The 19,500-nt window shown below is 40.4% G+C and overlaps 1 protein-coding gene across 1 annotated transcript; it reads left to right on the top strand.

Moving 5' to 3' along the window:
* The first annotated feature begins 847 nt into the window (after positions 1-847).
* On the top strand, positions 848-13,383 carry si:ch211-180f4.1 (uncharacterized protein LOC100144405 homolog). The gene is made up of 2 exons (XM_064956427.1): positions 848-1,084; positions 8,870-13,383. The coding sequence occupies exon 2, from the start codon at positions 8,958-8,960 to the stop codon at positions 11,184-11,186; it is 2,229 nt and encodes a 742-aa protein (XP_064812499.1). The 5' UTR covers positions 848-1,084; positions 8,870-8,957; the 3' UTR covers positions 11,187-13,383.
* Positions 13,384-19,500: the final 6,117 nt, after the last annotated feature.

Genomic DNA, 19,500 nt, shown 5'->3' with positions numbered 1-19,500 from the left:
TTGCTGGAAATTAACTTTAAAACTTCAACAATTTCTCTCAGCCTCATGGAAAAATGTAGAATAGCAGGTTGGATTAAAAGTTTAGAATTGCCTGTCCATGGTATCTCTCTTGCCTGTGAGTTGTAGATCTTCATCACCAGTGATGGAAGGGATTGGATAGATGCCACAGCTACACAAACTGACATGCAGGTTGTCATTTAGTGGCTTAGTTAAAACCGTCTTAAATGGAAACGCATGGGTCGCTTTGACAGTGCATGTTCGTCCTTTAAAGAACCACTGCTATATTGTCAACAAAGGATTAGCGGTTGCTATGTAGACGGTGTAAAGAGGAGAGTATGATGAGAACGCAAAACTACAACTCATATTTCATTCTGTGATATATCATTTTAACATTCATAATTTGATACAATAATGCGAGGTAAGAAAAGTACATAATACATCATAACAATATCATAATCCACCAATAACAATGCTGCCATCAAAAATGCACTGTGTTTGTGTACATAATAAATGACATTGTGTCTCTGTATCATGTTTGGCACATTACCTTTATACTGGAAAACATGACCTCACTGAAACTATTTCTCGTTTACAGAAAGTGAATGACCTAATCGATGACCGAATCATAACATGACTTACAATTCTGTCTCATTCTTTCTGGCGCATCGGTAAACATTAGGGCAGGATGAATACTGAAGCATTACATCATTGTTTGAGAGAAAGCACGATAGCCTCCTCCGTGTGATTGGAGGATACTCGTGGCCCAATAATTCTATTGGCTAATGATAGTAAAACAGGCGGACTTTAGCGACGTATTCTGTGGAGCGCGCATAGTGCTTCAAATACAGTGAGGAACGTCGGGCCAGGTTATAATGCACTGATGTTATGATTTTACAGAAGTCGGTTATTCTATTGTAATGCGAGCTTCGAGATAGCGAGAAAGGTTAAAATTCAACATCCGCAAGGTTATTACGACCGAAGATGTCGATATTGGTCATTTAATTTTCAAGGTGACAGCGAAATTCTTGTAACCAAGGAGTGGAAGACATCGTTCAATTGGAAGCCGCCTGCATTTGGTACAGAGGTAAGGGCGTTATCCAGTTACAGTAGACTACAGTAGACTAGCCTACTCTGTTCCTCTCCTCAGTGTGGCAATTTAGAAAAAGTTTCAAAATGCTTTGTTTGATTATAATATCACATTTTGTCTGAGTAGCCTATGTATCTATCACATCCCTCTCTGTCTGTGACTGTGTGGTTTAGGTTACGGTGATACTCAAGTTTACCAATAATGTTGCCTCACAGTCAGCCTTTAACCTTGGAAATGCTTCTTATTAAGATTATCAACCATCATCCATATTCATAATCTTTGGATGCATGTTTATAGGACAACACAAAGTAGCCTAAACATATTCTCATAATGGAATGTATGTATTTTCTTTGCAGGTTTATAGATCATGCTCATCATTCCGATATGATGTTGTACATTTTCTGGATTATACAAGTGCCCAAAATAATAAACAGCAACTACCTGGCTAGATAAATTAAAATACGTAAGACACATTTTGATTGAATGCTTTCAGTTGTGCAACTGACTAAGTATCCCCCTTCACTGTATCCCATAAATAAGTAGCCTCCGGTAAGGTTAATCTGCTGCAAGTGATATACAGTATCATGATATGTAAATATTATTTTATTTCTGATCATTTGATTCAAAAGGCAATATGTGTTCTCAGACTTCAACTTGATCATGTAATATTCATCACCTGAACATATATTATATGCTTTGGCTGACAAGTCCAGAGGGTCTGTACCTAGGGCTCATTAAGCGTCTAATTGTATCTTATTTGACAGTTTAGAGCTTCAACTTGGGGAGCTATTCCCCAAAGGCATGGATGGTTATTTTGAAGAATTCATGCTCTTGACCTCCTTTTGCAACACAATTAGTTTTACTGCTTCTTGACTTCTTGAATGTCCCCCACCTAAATTATTCTCCACAAATATAGGATCTGCAAAAAACAGGGCCGGATTATCGCATTTGGAGCCCCGGGGCACCGACCACCAGGGGTCCCCCACCAGATTATTATTATTATATATATATATTTTAAATGTGTGTGTGGGGGGGGGCCTTGCAAATGTTTTTTTTACAAACTTCCAAATTGAAGCCCATCCCCACCTCTGAGTTGTTGGAAACTTGGTCTGAAGTTAAAAGTGACTGATGAACTTACCCTTGCTCAGAGACATATTGGACCCAGAGAATGTGCATTGGACAGTATAAAGGATCTTGCAAAAAAAACGTATATCATCATCAGCATCACTTTTCAGTGTTAGGGCTGCAAAGAGAACAGATGCCACCAGATCTTTAATGCAACTCACGCTAGCTTCTCTGAGATGAACATACTGAAAGGGCAATCAACTGCTCTTTGATATCTTGCAATTAGGCCCATACAGTATATCTAATGAATCGCATGCTGTGCGAGACCCATGCATGTACTTACAGGCATCGTGCTGGAAATACAGTTGAATATGTTATTCACTCTCAAATATAAGTAACTGCCAAAATAATGGAAACATCAACCTAAAGTGTCTTAATAGGGCGTTGGGCCACCATGAGCCAAAACAGCTTCAATGCACCTGGGCATATATTCTACACGTGTCTGGAACTCTATTGAAGGCCTGCTTCCATGAGAAATTCCATCATTTGGAGTTTTGTTGATGGTGGTGGAAAACGCTGTCTCAGGCTCCTCTCCAGAATCTCTCGTACAGTAAGTGTTCAATTGGGTTGAGATCATTTTATACATGACCCTAAGCATGATGGTATGTTAATTGCTTAATAAAATCAGCAACAACACCTGTGTGTGAAAGCACCTGCTTTCAATATACTTTGTATCCCTCATTTACTAAAGGGTTTCCTTTATTTTGGCAGTTACCTGTATATGTATTTTCATCCTTCAAGTGGATGAAATTCAGGAGACACATGCCCCCTCAGTTTCAATGGGATTGAGGCCTCCTCATGTACTTACCCAGACATCATTGCAACAGGAGTGGGGCCAGAATGGTTGGTTGCTGTAGGTTTACATAATACAGTGAAACACAGTGAAGAAGCTCTGTGCATCACTTTGAGGAGATAATAAATTAACTTCACAGACTAAATCATTAACAGTCGACTCTGCACTGTGGGAGGAGAGTGCGTTGGGTAGCTTTTATGTCCCAGAACAAATGAACATGAAAGCGCTCCAAGGCATGTCCTTGAGCAAGCCTTTTCTCCCCTGAGTGATGCTTTTTCATTCTATCTAGCCAGAGTAATATGTCTATTGATGTGTATCACTAGCTCTGTCTTAGCAGATTCACACTCTCACAGTAGACAACGCATCAGATATACACAGGGAGAGGGAGAGAGAGAGAGGGAGGGAGAAAGAAAGAGAGAGAGAGAGAGAGAGAGAGAGAGAGGGAGGGAGAAAGAGAGAGAGAGAGAGAGAGAGAGAGAGAGAGAGAGAGAGAGGGAGAGAGAGAAAGAGAGAGGGAGGGAGAAAGAGAGAGGGAGAAAGAGAGAGGGAGAAAGAGAGAGAGGGAGGGAGAGAGAGAGGAAGAGAGAGAGGGAGGGAGAAAGAGAGAGAGAGGTCATTGCAGCAAATAAAATGGATCAGACTAAAATCTTAGGCTGCATACTAGTATAACCCAATACAGTATGGTAAAAGTGGATAATTAGGAAATTGTTTCTGGTATCTCCGGAAATAATGGAGTGCTATGCTATGCATCTGTGGAAGTTGAAATGTCCTTAAAAAAAATGCTTTAAAAAAGGTTAAATATGCACTCTCAAACTTTGTAATAATTTCAGCCAGCCAAAAAGGGTCCCCGTTTTTTGTGTACGACATCATCAAATTGTGTACTACGTATGTTATCAATTCCACTCGTACTATATATTATGAATTTGTTGTGCTTAAGATCCTGGGGTGCATCTTTAAGTGATTAAATGGATCAATTTGGATTTTTTTTAAAGACAGTGAATTTGAATAATGAATGCAGTCATATTTTAAAGATGTTACAGTGCTTTGATTGTTCATAATCTTAATACATAAATTCAAGTTATCCCCAGGGGTTGAATATCCATTAGTTTGTTCAATAACTGTAAGGTCATTTACTGTGCATTTGCATGAAGACTACAAGAAACGGTTAAGAATCACAATTTCAAGCATTTTGGAAAAATGCTTTCACCAGTGGTTCTTTTCAGAGACTAATTTATGCATTTTCCATTTGTCATGTGCACATGTTCCAAACACCAACTGCAGTGACCATGTGTTAGATATTAAAAGGGACAGAGATCATTTTCACGCTGCTCTGAATTACATAGTGCCAAAGTCATTTTCACAGAAAGCATTGTAAGAAATTAACATATTTATTTTCCCACCAGGACCAGTGTTGATTCAGTCTGGCTGAGCTGAAATAAAATTATGATGAAATTAGTATAAAAACCTGTGCAATTAATTTCATTATCATGAAATGAGACATCCCACTGGGCACACACTGGTTGAATCAACGTTGTTGCCTTTTTGCTCAGTGCAAAAAAGGCCAGGCTGAAAATTAGAGACATGCCTACAGCACTATCAATAATTCATAAAGCAGACATAAATGTTTTATCGTCTCCAATACATTTGCAAAAGTGCAGAGATGTTGTATAACATTCAGGATTAGGGGAAAGAACATGTTTTAGAAGGAGCGAGCACAAGAGAGGGTATAATTAGAACTGCCCCTGGTTGTAAAGTCATCATACATATGTGCGGCTTCTGAATGACAAGGTAGATGACCAATACTGTATGATACATTGTCACACATTTCTTGGCAATGCCACAGCCATTTTACATTATAAAGTGATTTAGTGGTGGACAACAGCAATATTATGTTCATTTGTATAATGTATTTTCTTTTTGCGATTGATCTTTCATAAAGCACAGGCTGGTTAGCCAATAACTGTCACTTGAAAGCAGAGCTAGTGTATGTTGGGTTGATTTAACAAACAAAACAACTCTCCCCTGCCTGTAAGTAATGAAGTAGTAGCTCAACTTCACAATGGTAGTGTGAACATCTGGCGTGGTAATCTCTCTTAAATTAAAATGTGAGCCATGCAAAGCACCCTGCCTGGTCATGGCCCTGAGTGGCTCAACTTTGTATTAAGGGGAAGCATGGAGTCTAACATCTGTCTAAGGGTTGTGTTTCTAATGCCAGAAAGGGCTTTTCAGATACTTAGTTATTATCCCTCATTTCAACATGAGGGCACCTAAACAAGGTTGTTCATAGCAGCATTCAGAAAAACAATAACAGACCTTAGTTCCCAGCATTCCGTAAAATGCATAATGTCAGGTCTGGTGCAAATTGTTTATTCATGAGGAGGACTGTTATTTATTAACAACAGGGTATTGTTGTCTTCCTAGGACATTAGCATACATGGTTACCAGTGCATTTAAAAAATATGAAATTACACTTGTAAAGCAAAAATTGGAGTGAGAGGTAATACATAGTGATTAGTGGTTAATTTGTTGTTTTGTGAGGTTGTCATTTTAAAGAGCCGCGTCCATCAAAATGAGACAGCTGCAAGCATCTGATGCCCTAGGTCTAGGAGCACAGTTGACAGCCTAAAAATAACACTAGACCTTTGGACAATTTATTAATATACTGTCTGGATTGGACAGACACATCACTCACGGTTAGGAGAGGAGGCAAGAAGCCATGTCTGAGTGACAAAGGATTGGATAATGATGGGGACCGAGCATCCTGTTGACAAAGGATTGGATAATGATGGGGACCGAGTATCCTGTTGACAAAGGATTGGATAATGATGGGGACCGAGTATCCTGTTGACAAAGGATTGGAGAATGATTGGGACAGAGCATCCTGTTGACAAAGGATTGGAGAATGATGGGGACCGAGCATCCTGTTGACAAAGGATTGGATAATGATGGGGACCGAGCATCCTGTTGACAAAGGATTGGAGAATGATTGGGACAGAGCATCCTGTTGACAAAGGATTGAAGAATGATTGGGACAGAGCATCCTGTTGACAAAGGATTGGATAATGATGGGGACCGAGTATCCTGTTGACAAAGGATTGGAGAATGATTGGGACAGAGCATCCTGTTGACAAAGGATTGAAGAATGATTGGGACAGAGCATCCTGTTGACAAAGGATTGGATAATGATGGGGACCGAGTATCCTGTTGACAAAGGATTGGAGAATGATTGGGACAGAGCATCCTGTTGACCAAGGATCCATTGAAGTTGGGTTCTTTAAACATGGCTAGAGGGGTTGATAATGGGGCGAGGTATGTCTGCCTGGGTAGTGATATCAAAATGGAAATGAAGGAAAATGTACAGTGATACTGGTGTCAGAGTACTGGCTGCTGAATGTGCCTCAGATAGAGGTCTGGTTGTTGTGTTCTCCCAACTGATCCATCCCTCCTACTGTACATCCTGCTGTAAAAGCATTCTCACACACACTATTTTGTATATAACCTACATTTCTATATTTTAGTTACACCCACTGATCTTTCAGCTCTGTGTCTATCCTTTCCTCCATTTGCATGTTCCAGTGTTCCACCCGTTAGAGCCCGTTGAGGTTTTAGAGATAAGGAACAGCCACGGAGCACCAGCCATTAAGAGCAGCCCAAGGGTTGGTTCCTTTGCTACTTCCTGTCAGGTTGCCATGGTATCAGGCAAGGTGGCCCTGTTTCCTGCCGCCCAGAGGAACTGTGGGGGTTACGTCCTAAGTGTTCCCCTGTTCTCTAATGTGATCAGACAGGCGTGGTGGAGACTGTCACACTTCCCAGCCAGACAGGGGCCCCAGCCCATCACTGAGTGCTGCCAGCTCAGCGAGTACCACTCTGAAACATCTCCCAATGTAATATTAGGACTGGAGCTTGCCTCCACTGTAGCCTCCTCCATCAGATATATTTTAAAGCCACTAACCGTGCTCGGCTCTGCCCCTCTGCGGCTTAGCTTTCTCTGATGCAACTCTCCAGGGAGTCAATTTGTGTGCAGCGCTTGAAAGGAGCTGGGTAATTATTCCCATCTTGTTTTCATTTTCGTGTCTTTTCATTCTGGTTCTATTGGTGTAACTCTAGTGTGTCAATGTACCGGCTTTGTTCAGAAGATTTCAAACAAGGCTTTGTCATGCCAACGTTTCCAAAGGCTGAGCAAGAGAATATGTCTTGGGAGCGCCACAGAATACTCACACTGTGTTTTTGTGATTTGATTTGTTACCCACTTCTTTTTCTCCCCACACTGTACTTTAGTGAATAATTGAATGAGACTGTGGGTTTGCTGTCTCTTTGGTGTAAGCCACTGACAGCATGAGGTATGTGTCTATGGAGGTTTGTGGAGAAACAACAGATTTGGAGTGGGTTGACAATCGACCTCTTGACTGCTATAATTTAAAAAAATCATAGTTAATACATTGGATGTGGGCTAGAGTAGTCCACGTTACTGGGGTTGAATGAGACACTAATGTTTTGTGCTGATGAATAAGTTACATTTGAGGAAAGGCGTCTGACCTAAATACCAAAAATACCCCAGTCTACCTGTGCATCTCTCACATTTTAGAGCTATTTCTCTCATAAAACATCAAGATGGTTGAGCGGAGAAGAAACATCAAGATGGTTGAGTGGAGAAGAAGCAATTTCCTGACATTACGTCAACAGAGCCTGATGCTTGTCATCTTAAGGCATTCCAATCGCACTCTGCCAAAGTTAAAATCCTCTTTACTGTGAGGTCATTGGTAAACAGAGTCATTCTAATGTTTGGAGAAATCGGTGTGTGTTGACATTTCCCTATTGAAGCTGACTGGTAGTTTTCAAAGAAGCTATTTTGGATAGCAATATGAACTTCAATATGGCAGGTATGCTAGGGAGGCTTCAGTTCCATTAGTACGATACTGAGGTATTTAAAACAAGCAGTGGAATCAAAGTCTGCAATATAGAATTAGGTGCCAGTTTTCAACATTTCACCCTTGTCTGGTTTCAGGTTTTCTTTTCATGTTGGTGTTGTTTCTGACCAGTGCGGAGGCAGAAGGGAATAACATTATTTAGCTTCCTGAGCAGTAAATGCTGTTCAACCCACTGATTCATTGTGTAACAATGCCTATTACCTGTCACCAGCCTCTCACTGCCTGCCACAGAACCCACAGAAACTAGTGGAGAGAGACATGGAGGCACACGTCTCAACGTCACACATAAACTGATCCTAGAGTTATTGTAACATGTAAATGATCGTCACAAACACATTACATTATTAAAAAGCCACATTCAAATTGGATATACACAGCTACAGTATTTATTTCTACATTTAGTTTCCTCAGGGTTAGAAGATAGATTTTGTGTCACAGAAAAGAAAACAGCCCAATGTCTGCTGTGCTATGTGGAGCTCCAGTTGAATTTACCGTGGGTTCCATAAGCTGATGGACACCTTAATGCCTTTGGCTTGACAATATGTTTTCCTGCTGGGTCAGGGTGATTTACAGAGTAACAGGAGCTCTGAATCATTCATACTGCCCCATTCTTCACATAGACTTTTATTTCTTATAGTTGTGGCCCCCTGAAGTAACACAACATCACAGCTTTAAGGAAAATTTGTTTTCCACGATGTGTTCTACAATTACCATGAACGTTAAAAAGAGATAACTATTCATCACCCGTTTAAGTGGGCTGCCTCATTAAATTGTATTTTTTTATTGATTTATTGGCAGGTGTGTTGTAAAACATAAACAAATACCTGATAGATGTATCTTTACCTTAAATAAATAATAACTTACAAATGAATGATTGTTGACCATATTTACATGTGCAATATTTTTTACAATATGTTTTATAATTTCTTCTTACAGGATTAGACCAAAGCTCCATCATCATAGCAGAAGAAGTCACAGTTTAACCTGGCCCAGGGTTAACAGGGTTACCTCATTCTACTGCAACATGGGAGGATCTGGGATCTGTGCTCGGCTGATGATTGTCTTTCTAATGGTGATCTCATGTCAAAGTTCAGAAGCTAGTTCTCCCTGCCCAGCGCAGTGTGTATGTGAAACACGTCCATGGTACACACCTCAATCGGTATACCATCAGGCCAAGACGGTGGACTGCAATGAGCTCCATCTTAGTGGGGTCCCGTGGAATATTTCAGGTGACACTCAGGTGCTTCTCCTCCAGAGTAACAACATCTCCTCTGTGTCTGTGGAGCTCCAGAGTTTAGTCAACCTCACAGAGCTAGACCTCTCCCAAAACCACTTCACACAGATCCAAGACATTGGGCTGCACAACCTGACCCAGCTTGTCACTCTCTACCTTGAGGAAAACCAAGTAAAAGAACTGCAAGATTTCTGTCTGAAGGATCTTGACAGTTTGGAAGAGCTTTACATCAACCATAACCAAATCTCCTCCATTGGGCCTAAAGCCTTCTCTGGGCTCAGAAACCTCCTGAGGCTCCATCTCAACTCCAACAAGCTGGTGGCCATAGACAGCCACTGGTTTGAGTCTCTCCCTAACCTGGAGATTCTCATGATAGGGGAGAACCCCATCCTGGGGTTACAGGATATGAACTTCCACCCCTTGTCAAAGCTGCACAGTCTGGTGCTGGCTGGCATGGGCCTCAGGGAGGTCCCGTCAGGAGCTTTCCAGGGGTTGGAATACCTGGAGAGTCTGTCCTTCTTTGACAACAAGCTGACAGCAGTCCCCAAAGATGCCCTCCGGGTCCTACCAAATCTCAAGTTCTTAGACCTTAACAAGAATCCCATTGGCCGTGTTCAGGAGGGAGACTTCCATGATTTCCCCCATCTGGAGGAGCTGAGTCTGAATAACATGGAGGGCCTGGTTGCCATTGAGAGGGGGGCGTTCTCCAACCTCCCAGAGATGGCAAAACTGGAAATTTATAACAACCCCCATTTAGCTTATATTGATCGTGCTGCTTTCATTGACATGGGCGGCCTGCGCACTCTGTTAGTCCACAACAATGACATCAGCCTCTTGTCACATGAGGTTTTGTCCTCTTTCCCTAGCCTGGATGAAGTGAGTCTCCACAGTAACCCTCTCAGGTGTGACTGCCTCTCTAACTGGGGCCCAGTCCTGGGGAACCAGTCCACCCTCAAGTTGCTGGAGTCCCAAATCACCCTCTGTGCCTCCCCTCCCCATTTGGTTGGCCACGCCCTCCAGGAAGTGGTCACCACCAGCTGGAATGTTGTCAGCAACACCTGCCTCCCTCACATCTCCCTGCACACATTCCCCCCACTGCTCAATGTCACTGCTGGACAACCCCTGACTCTGGACTGTTGGGCTGTTGCTGACCCTGCACCTCAGTTCTACTGGGTGACGCCAACAGGAGACAAGGTGACCTCAGAGGCTGTCTCTGCAGTCATGGTGGACGGCAGGAGCACAAAGAAACACAGACTGCAGGAACAGGGGGCTCTGGAGATCCTCCAGGTTGAGCCAGCTGATTCTGGTCTGTACACGTGCGTGGCGTGGAACACAGAGGGGGCGGACACGCGTAGTGTGTCAGTGTACGTGGAGAAAGGAGACTGGCACGGTGGCAGGCTGAATGTCGGGGGGCACACAGTAAACACCATAATGGCCCTGGTGGTCCTGGCTAAGATCATCCACTCCCAGTCAGTGGTCCTGGAGTGGAAACTCTACCCTCCTCACTTCCACAGCCATGAGGCATCTCAGCCCAAGTGGTCCAGCGCCACCATGAAGATTGACAACCCTCAGATCAGCTATACAGCCAAGGTTCCGGTAGATGTGCAAGAATACAACCTGACTCACCTGTTGCCCTCGACAGAGTACAGAGTGTGTCTGACCATGTCAGCTACAGAACAGCAGACGCAACACTCCTGCATCAACGTCACCACCAAGGAGGCCAGTTTTGCTGTGGAGATGGTGGCACAGCCCACCAATGTGGCCCTTGCAGCTGTCATGGGCTCCATGTTTGCCATCTGCATCATGGCCCTGCTTGTGTTCTACATGGGCCGGCGTATGAAGCAGAAATCCTGCCATCACTCCCTGAAGAAATACGTGCAGCATGCCACCTCCATCCCCCTGAATGAGCTCTACCCTCCCCTGATCAACCTGTGGGAGAACGAGACTGAGAAGGAGAAAGAGGGTCCAGTGGATCCCCAGAACTCTCAGATTGACACCTCAAAGACATACATGTGGTAATAAAGGTCAAAGTGCGTAGATGTAAAAGAGACATTTAAAGACGTTTATGTACTGTACTGTATGTAATCTTAGTTACTGCTCAATCTTGAGATTTAAGAGTAAGATGTCATTGTGAAAGATAAGGTATTTTTAGACTGCAGATCTCTAGCTCAAGCACACTTAGTTGTCCCGTTGAATAAGGATCCTATTGTAATGCAGTTATGTTACATAAGGAAATATGCTGAGTGGGCCAGGTTTGAAGTATCCATGGCCAAACACACCTCCACAGAAGTACACTGTAACATCAAGCATGTAAGATATTTTATTGTTTATTTAATTCACTTTCTAGATTATATTTAACTAAATATGAAACGAAACCATACTACATTTCTGCCAGAGCACTTAGGTCAAGACCTGTTCACTGCTGCGTACTAATTCCAAATCACTGTTTAGGATTTCTTGCATGTCTACCTGCATGTTTTTCCTGTGCTCTGAGTATTTAGTCAAGTACCCCTTCTCTCCTTTCCCTTTGAAATATACAGGTGTAAAGCTGACAACAAAAAATGTTTACTCTACTTGGGGGTCGTATCCTGTTGTCCTTTCTTCTTTAGATGATTACTCCTAACACAACGGACCCTGTTTCATAGCTTTAAAGGTAGACTCGGCGATATGACGTAGATGGAGAAAGTAAACAGCATAGTGGGTCAATTTCCGCAACAACTAAGAGCGTGGAAGCGCGAGGCTCAACTTCTCCGCTTATTTTGGTGCCATGGCTACCACGCTGTGAACCCCGTGTACATGCGCATATACTGTGTGTGACTGTGTGAGAGCGAAGTCTTGCTCATATCTGCGGTGCAGCTTGTGGTAACGTAATTTCACTGAGTCTACCTTTAACAGTTCATGAACATACAGTAAGGAAATAAATGCCATTCTTGTCTGGCATTGCATTTATTGTCCATTTGTTACTGTTAGCCTGCACATGAAGAAAAAAAACAGCATTTGAATGTATGTTTATTTATTTGTTTGCTAACTTGTTTCATATATATTTATTTTCTCACATTTTATAATCGAAAAATGTGCATTATAGTTAACCTATGCAGGATAAATTAACACTACCCTCAAGTTCTTTAACTTGTTCATTACCAGACCGAGATCATGATGAAGTCATGCAGAGTTGAACCTTTATTAAGATTCTCTGCATGGACAGTTAAGGGGTATTAACAACATGCATTTTCCTTCACACACAATGCAACATTTAGTGCTATCTACTGTCTATCATGGTGGTTAATTACCACATACACGTGATTTATTTATGTTCTATTAAAAATAGATTTCTAGAATATAGCAATTTAAGGTTGCACACAATGGCCAGTTACTGCATGAGTTTGCACTATATTTTGTGGACTGTTTTTGACTGTTTTTGAAACCATGCCATACAGTACAAGTGAACCTATTTAAGATGGAATATTTACTCACAATACAATGCACTTAGTTGTTGGACTATGCTCATCCAAATGTCTCCCCTGTACCAAAATATTTCAACCAAGATTCGACAGCTTGAGCATATCTGGAAAATGTCTCCAGGATATACTGCTTTTTAACTCATAGATGTAACACGATATTTAGACACATTACATGGTTTTGCATTAGATGTAGGAAACTGCTTATTTTTTCATTTAATTTTATAACCTGATGAAACATCCAAACATTTTATTTATGTGCTTATTTGTTTATATATTGATTGATTGATTATGAATATGACACATATTAATCAAAAATCTGTTTTTTATATATATATTGAGCTATTCAAAAACATTAAGCCAAGGAATAACATTTCAGACACAATACATTTATTGTGTGTATAGTTCCATAACAAAGAGGCTGAAAATATCTTTTGATCTATCAAAATGCTGTATGTAGCAAAAGGCTGACTCTCAAAATGAAATGTTATTGACTAAAGCATGCCCTCTAGTGGCATTAGGTCATTAATCAAAGTACAGTGTAACGTTTCAAATGCTGTAGTCTAGAATTTGATTAAACTTGACAGTGAATTGCAGGGTATTTTGTAATATAAAGCAATCTTGTTATATTTTAATTAAACCATTAATATTCCTCAACACTTTAGACGTATCGGTCTGTGCTTCTGTAGTTAATGGGAGATGACTGTGAAGAAATGTATTTCTTGACATGAATAAAATCATTATCCCATTTATTTGAATTTCCTGTATCCATTTTTTTTGTTACGGGGACATTCTTCTCTTGTAGTATGAAAGAGAAAACATTTCAAATTTTAGAAAATGATAGGCAGAATCTACTGCACACCCACAGCTGATTAGTGAAGGTGTCGTAGGCAAAAGTGAAGAAACAGGAAAAAGTCTCTGCACACTTCTAGTCAGATGCAATTTTCTTTAATTGTGGCTCAACTTTCGGTCAGCTGACCTTCATCAGCTCAGCAACAATAATCTGAATGGAAATGTGCAGACTTTCCTGTTTCTCAAGTTTTAGTAAAAAAATCTTATAAATCGAATCAAATGTTATTTTTCATTCACATATTTAGCAGATGTTATTGGTCACATACACATATTTAGCAGATGTTATTGCGGGTGTAGCGAAATGCTTGTGTTCCTAGCTCCCACGGTGCAGTAGTATCTTAACAATTCACAACAATACACAATACACACAAATCACTGAAGACTCAAATCACTGGAGACTCATATCTCTCTCACTAGCTTTAAGCATCAGCTGTCAGAGCAGCTCACAAATCACTGCACCTGTACATAGCCCATCTGTAAATAGCCCATACAACTACCCCATCCCCATACTGCATTTATTTATTTATCTTGCTTCTTTGCACATTCATCTTCTGCACATCTACCATTCCAGTGTTTAATTGCTATATTGTAATTACTTCGCCACCATGGCCTATTTCTTGCCTTACCTCCCTTATCCTACCTCATTTGCACACACTTTTTTCTCTCTACTGTATTAATGGCTGTATGTTTGTGTATTCCATGTGTAACTATGTGTTGTTGTATGTGTCAAACTGCTTTGCTTTATCTTGGCCAGGTCGCAGTTGCAAATGAGAACTTGTTCTCAACTAGCCTACCTGGTTAAATTTAGGTGAAATAAATAAAATAACATAAAAAATCTAAAAGTAAACATATGAAATTAAGAAATATATAAATATTAGGACGAGCAATGTCAGTGTGGCATTGACTAAAATACATTAGAATAGAATACGGTATATACATATGAGATGAGTAAAGAAGTATGTAAACATTATTAAAGTGACAATATATGTAAGGCTGCAACACAAGAAGGATGTGTATATGGCTACCTATGGAGATGAGAGGGGAAGAATGAAGACCAAGAAATCCATTGAATTATTTTGGATATGATATAATTAATCAATAAGGCCCGAGGGTGTGTGGTATATGGCCAATATACCACAGCTAAGAGCTGTTCTTTTGCATCGCATAGTGACTAGACACAGCCCTTAGTCGTGGTATATTGGCCATATACCACACACCCCAGAGGTGCCTTAATAATATTGTAAAATGGTTACCAGCGGAATTAGAGCAGTAAAAATAAACGTTTTGTCATACCCTGGTATATGGTCTGATATACCACGGCTGTCAGCCAATCAGCATTCAGGGTTCGAACCACCCAGTTTAGGGTGTATCACATCCGGCTGTGATTGGGAATCCCATAGCGAGGCGCACAATTGGCCCAGTATCGTCCGGGTTTGGCCGGAGTAGGCCATCACTGTAAATAAGAATTTGTTCTTAAACTGACTTGCCTAGTTAAAGGTTAAATAAAATAATAATAATAATTAAGCAATAAAGCATGAGGTGTGGTATATAGCCAACATACCACGACTAAGGGCTGTTCTTATGCACGACGCAACGTGGAGTGCCTGGATACAGCCCTTAGCCGTGGTATATTGGCCATATACCACAAACCCCTGAGAAACCTTATTGCTATTATATACGGGTTACCAACGTAATTAGAACAGTACAAATAAATATGTATATGGTATATGGCCAATATACCACAGCTAAGAGCTGTTCTTTTGCACGACGCATCGCATAGTGACTAGACACAGCCCTTAGTCGTGGTATATTGGCCATATACCACAAATCCCAGAGGTGCCTTATTACTATTTATAAAATGGTTACCAATGGAATTACAGCAGTAAAAATAAATGTTTTGTCATACCTGTGGTATACGGTCTGATATACAATTTGTAAGTCGCTCTGGATAAGAGCGTCTGCTAAATGACTTAAATGTAAAATGTAAATATACAATGTCTATCAGCCAATCAGCATTCAGTGCTCGACACACCCAGTTTATAATTGCTATTCAGTTTATAATTGCTATAATAAACTGGCTGGTTCGAGCCCTGAATGCTGATTGTTTGACAGCCGTGGTATATCAGACCGTATACCACGGGTATGACAAAACATTTATTTTTACTGCTCTAATTACATTGATAACCAGTGTATACTATCAATAAGGCACCTCAGAGCTTTGTGGTATATAGTCAATATACCACGGCTAAGGGCTCTATCCAGCCACTCCGAGTTGCATCGTATGTAAGAACAGCCCTGAGCAATGGTATATTGGCCATATACCACACCTAGTCGTGCGTTATTGCTTAAGTAACTCTACCTAAATAAACACATTATGACTATATTTCCTCTTTGAGGAATGAAAGGATTAGGAAATTGTGAAGGTAAGGAAGGATAGCAGCCCTAATTAAACTACTAGTTTAATTAGTATTCTAGTTCCTAATTCTATGGCAGCAGTATCGCCATTTGATCATTCCAAGAATTACAGCTAGTTTATCAACATTCTAAATGCTCTTCCCACAATGAATAGCCTGTGAATTGGAAGATAAATCACATGACTTCATGTTTTTGTCACGGTCGTCCTCCTCTTCATCTGAAGAGGAGAGGCGAGAAGGATCGGAGGACCAAAATGCGGCGTAGTTTGTGTTCATGATGAATATTTAATAAAAGAAAGCACTGAACACTGAATACAAAAACAATAAACAAATAACGACCGTGAAGCTATAAATGATACCTGTGCTGACACAAGCAACTAACATAGACAATCACCCACAAACAAACAGTGAAACCCAGGCTACCTAAGTATGATTCTCAATCAGAGACAACTAATGACACCTGCCTCTGATTGAGAACCATACTCGGCCGAAACATACAAATCCCCAAATCATAGAAAAACATACATAGACTGCCCACCCCAACTCACGCCCTGACCATACTAAATAAATACAAAACAAAGGAAATAAGGGTCAGAACATGACAGCTTTAAATTAGATGAGGTAGGCAAATAGAATATAATAGAATTACAGAACAAAAATATAGATGCAACATGTAAACTGTTGGTCCCAGGCATTTTCCATACGTACCAAAAAAGGATGTATCTCCAATTTTGTGCACAGATTTGTTTATTGACCATTTCTCCTATGCCAAGATAATCCATCCACATGACAGGTGTGGCATATCAAGTATTTGATTAAACAGCATGATCATTACACAAGTGCACCTTGTGCTGGGGACAATAAAAGGCCACTTCAAAAAGTGCAGTTTTGTCACACAATACAATGTCATACATTTCTCAAGTTTGGAGGAGCGTGCAATTGGCATGCAGACTGCAGAAATGTCCACCAGTGCTGTTGCCAGATAATTGAATGTTAACTTCTCTACCATAAGTTGCCTCCAAAGATGTTTAGAACATTTGGCAGTACGTCCAACCGGCCTCACAACAGACCACATGTAGCCATGCCAGGCAAGGACCTCTACATCCGGCTACTTCAGCTGCGAGATCGTCTGGGGGGGGGTTTGTCCTCCAGGCAGTGGTGTTGGCCTTATTTCTATTACAGTATATTGGATGACTCTCATTAATTTTAAATTCACCCAGTTCAATGTAACAGCAATGCGTTTAGGCTACTAAATGATACTCAAATGTGCCCTATACCCATCATGACATTGTTACAGCCTAGCCTATGAATTAAAATTGACAACGTAGGTGCACACAGGTCGAGAGACAACTGTGATACAGGGACAGACAGTGACATTCAATACAGCCTTGCACACTCTTGCCTGCATCTATCTGAAAATGGTGTAATCATTAGTCCAACAGTTGCAAAAGAGAGTTTCTGTTGGACAAATTCAGGTATGTTTTTCCCTGTTTTGTTCTGTTTGCTTCCGTTTAAGAAACGTTTTTCAACAGAATCGTCAGAATTAATACACCCCTGATCACACGTAAATACAGTTCTCTTTCATAGCAGCCACGTTGTATTCCTTCTTGCATCCAGGTGCTCTCCTCCTCTCACCTCTTCCTTTCACTTTTGGACTTCAATGCACAACACATCAGCTGTATGTGACGAGGCGAAAAAACCTTTCCAAGCCAAACCGCTACACACAGCCTACATCATTGTCACCATGCTAGCTAAATTAACATCATAGTCAGCATAGCTAATAGAACTAACGCGTTAGTAAACCCGCTACAATCATACAATAACGTTACAGTACGCAGTTACACTGGCTCCCGGTGGCAATAAATTAGCAACACCAAAAGCTTACCTTGACTTGGTAAGTGTTGGTGTGTTGGTAAGCCATAGGCAGCTAACTAACATATCATCCTTCTGTTTGAGCAGGGTGTTTCAGTAGGCTGAACTAACTCACTGCATTTGATAGCTATGTAAGTGAAAATGAAAGTGAAAAATATATATATATCTCTCTCTATTTCTCTCTTGCTTCTCCTTAATTTTGGAAAAATGAATTTGTTCAAAATTGTTAAACTATTATCTTTCGCTCTCTTTGAGTCAACTACTCACCACATTTTACACACTGCATTGCTAGTTAGCTGTAGCTTATGCTTTCAGTACTAGATTCATTCTCTGATCCTTTGATTGGTGGACAACATGTCAGTTCATGTTGCAAGAGTTCTGATAGAGGACGTCCTCCGGAAGATGTCATAATTACTCAAGTTTGAAGGAGCGTGCAAGTCTATGTGTAAGTCTATGGAAGGGGGTGAGAACCATGAGCCTCCTAAATTTTGTATTGAAGTCAATGTACCCAGAAGAGGACGGAAGCTAGCTGTCCAACCAGCGACACCATGGTTCTACCCTACAAAACAGTGTGTTTTAATAAATTATTTGGTGACATATTTAGTATAGTTATCAAAAACATGTAACATTTTTAATGTTTCATTTTTTATTTTATTTTTGTTCACTGAGGAGGATGGTCCTCCCCTTCCTCCTCTGAGGAACCTCCACTGCAAGGCCCAAACATTGCTGCACCCATACCCAGTCATGTGAAATCCATATATAAGGACCTAATTTATTTATTTAATTTGACTGATTTCCTTATATGAACTGTAACTCAGTAAAATCTTTGAAATTGTTGCATGTTGCATTTATATTGTTGTTTAGTATACTTTATTTTCCAGGAACAACTTCAGTTGATCAAAGATGTGATGACCCACCTCAACCATGTATTGTAGGCCCAACAGAGTAAATATAGACTATGCACATTCACAACATCAACAATACTACATACAGTAAGGTTTGTGCAGTGGAGCTTGGAGCATATCTAAACATCTTGGTGAAAAGTGAGTATCACATTTGTTTTATTAGACCTACTATTTCAGAGGTGAATGCTGAAGCAATTGCCATCACATGGGGCCCCTATGCCCAATCACACAAATCAAGTAAAGAAGGCTTTATGAATGGAAAAAAATAACAACTAATCATGACACATGCCAATTGTTATCATATGGATTTTCCAAAATGCCTCTTCTTTTGAGGGTACATTTAATTAGGCTACATTGCTGGAATTTGCATTAGGAATATGTGCATACAGATACTAAAATCAAGCACACATTTTATCTAATTATTTTATTCATAATATGAGTCCAAAAATAGTAACACATGATTATTATAGAACAGCAGGTAGCCTAGAGGTTAAGAGTGTTGGGCCAGGAACCAAAAGGTTGCCGGTTTGAATCCCCAAGACAACTAGGCGAACAACCTGTCAATGTGCCCTTGAGCAAGGTCCATAACCCTTAGTTACTAAATTGTAATTATATGTTCAGCAAACATTTACTGTGGTCTCTTTCAGGAAAAAAAAAAACTTAATCAATGCCATGTGGATTAATAAAGAAAAAAAAATCTGGTAATATTTATATTTTCCATTATAATGTATACATTATTTGCATTTGTTCTACATTATCATTAAAATGCCACAAAGAGTGTTTCCATTAGTTACCACACCCAAAGTGGCTATATGGTAAACATACATAAAGA

Source organism: Oncorhynchus masou, chromosome 33 (genome assembly GCF_036934945.1).
Source record: "Oncorhynchus masou masou isolate Uvic2021 chromosome 33, UVic_Omas_1.1, whole genome shotgun sequence".
Taxonomy (NCBI): Eukaryota; Metazoa; Chordata; class Actinopteri; order Salmoniformes; family Salmonidae; genus Oncorhynchus; species Oncorhynchus masou.
Note: the sequence above shows the minus strand (reverse complement) of the source record. Positions and strands in the feature narration are given on the sequence as shown.

Excerpts from the sequence above, each read along its gene's own strand:
- si:ch211-180f4.1 (XM_064956427.1), top strand. The coding sequence starts at position 8,958 with ATGGGAGGATCTGGGATCTGTGCTCGGCTGATGATTGTCTTTCTAATG.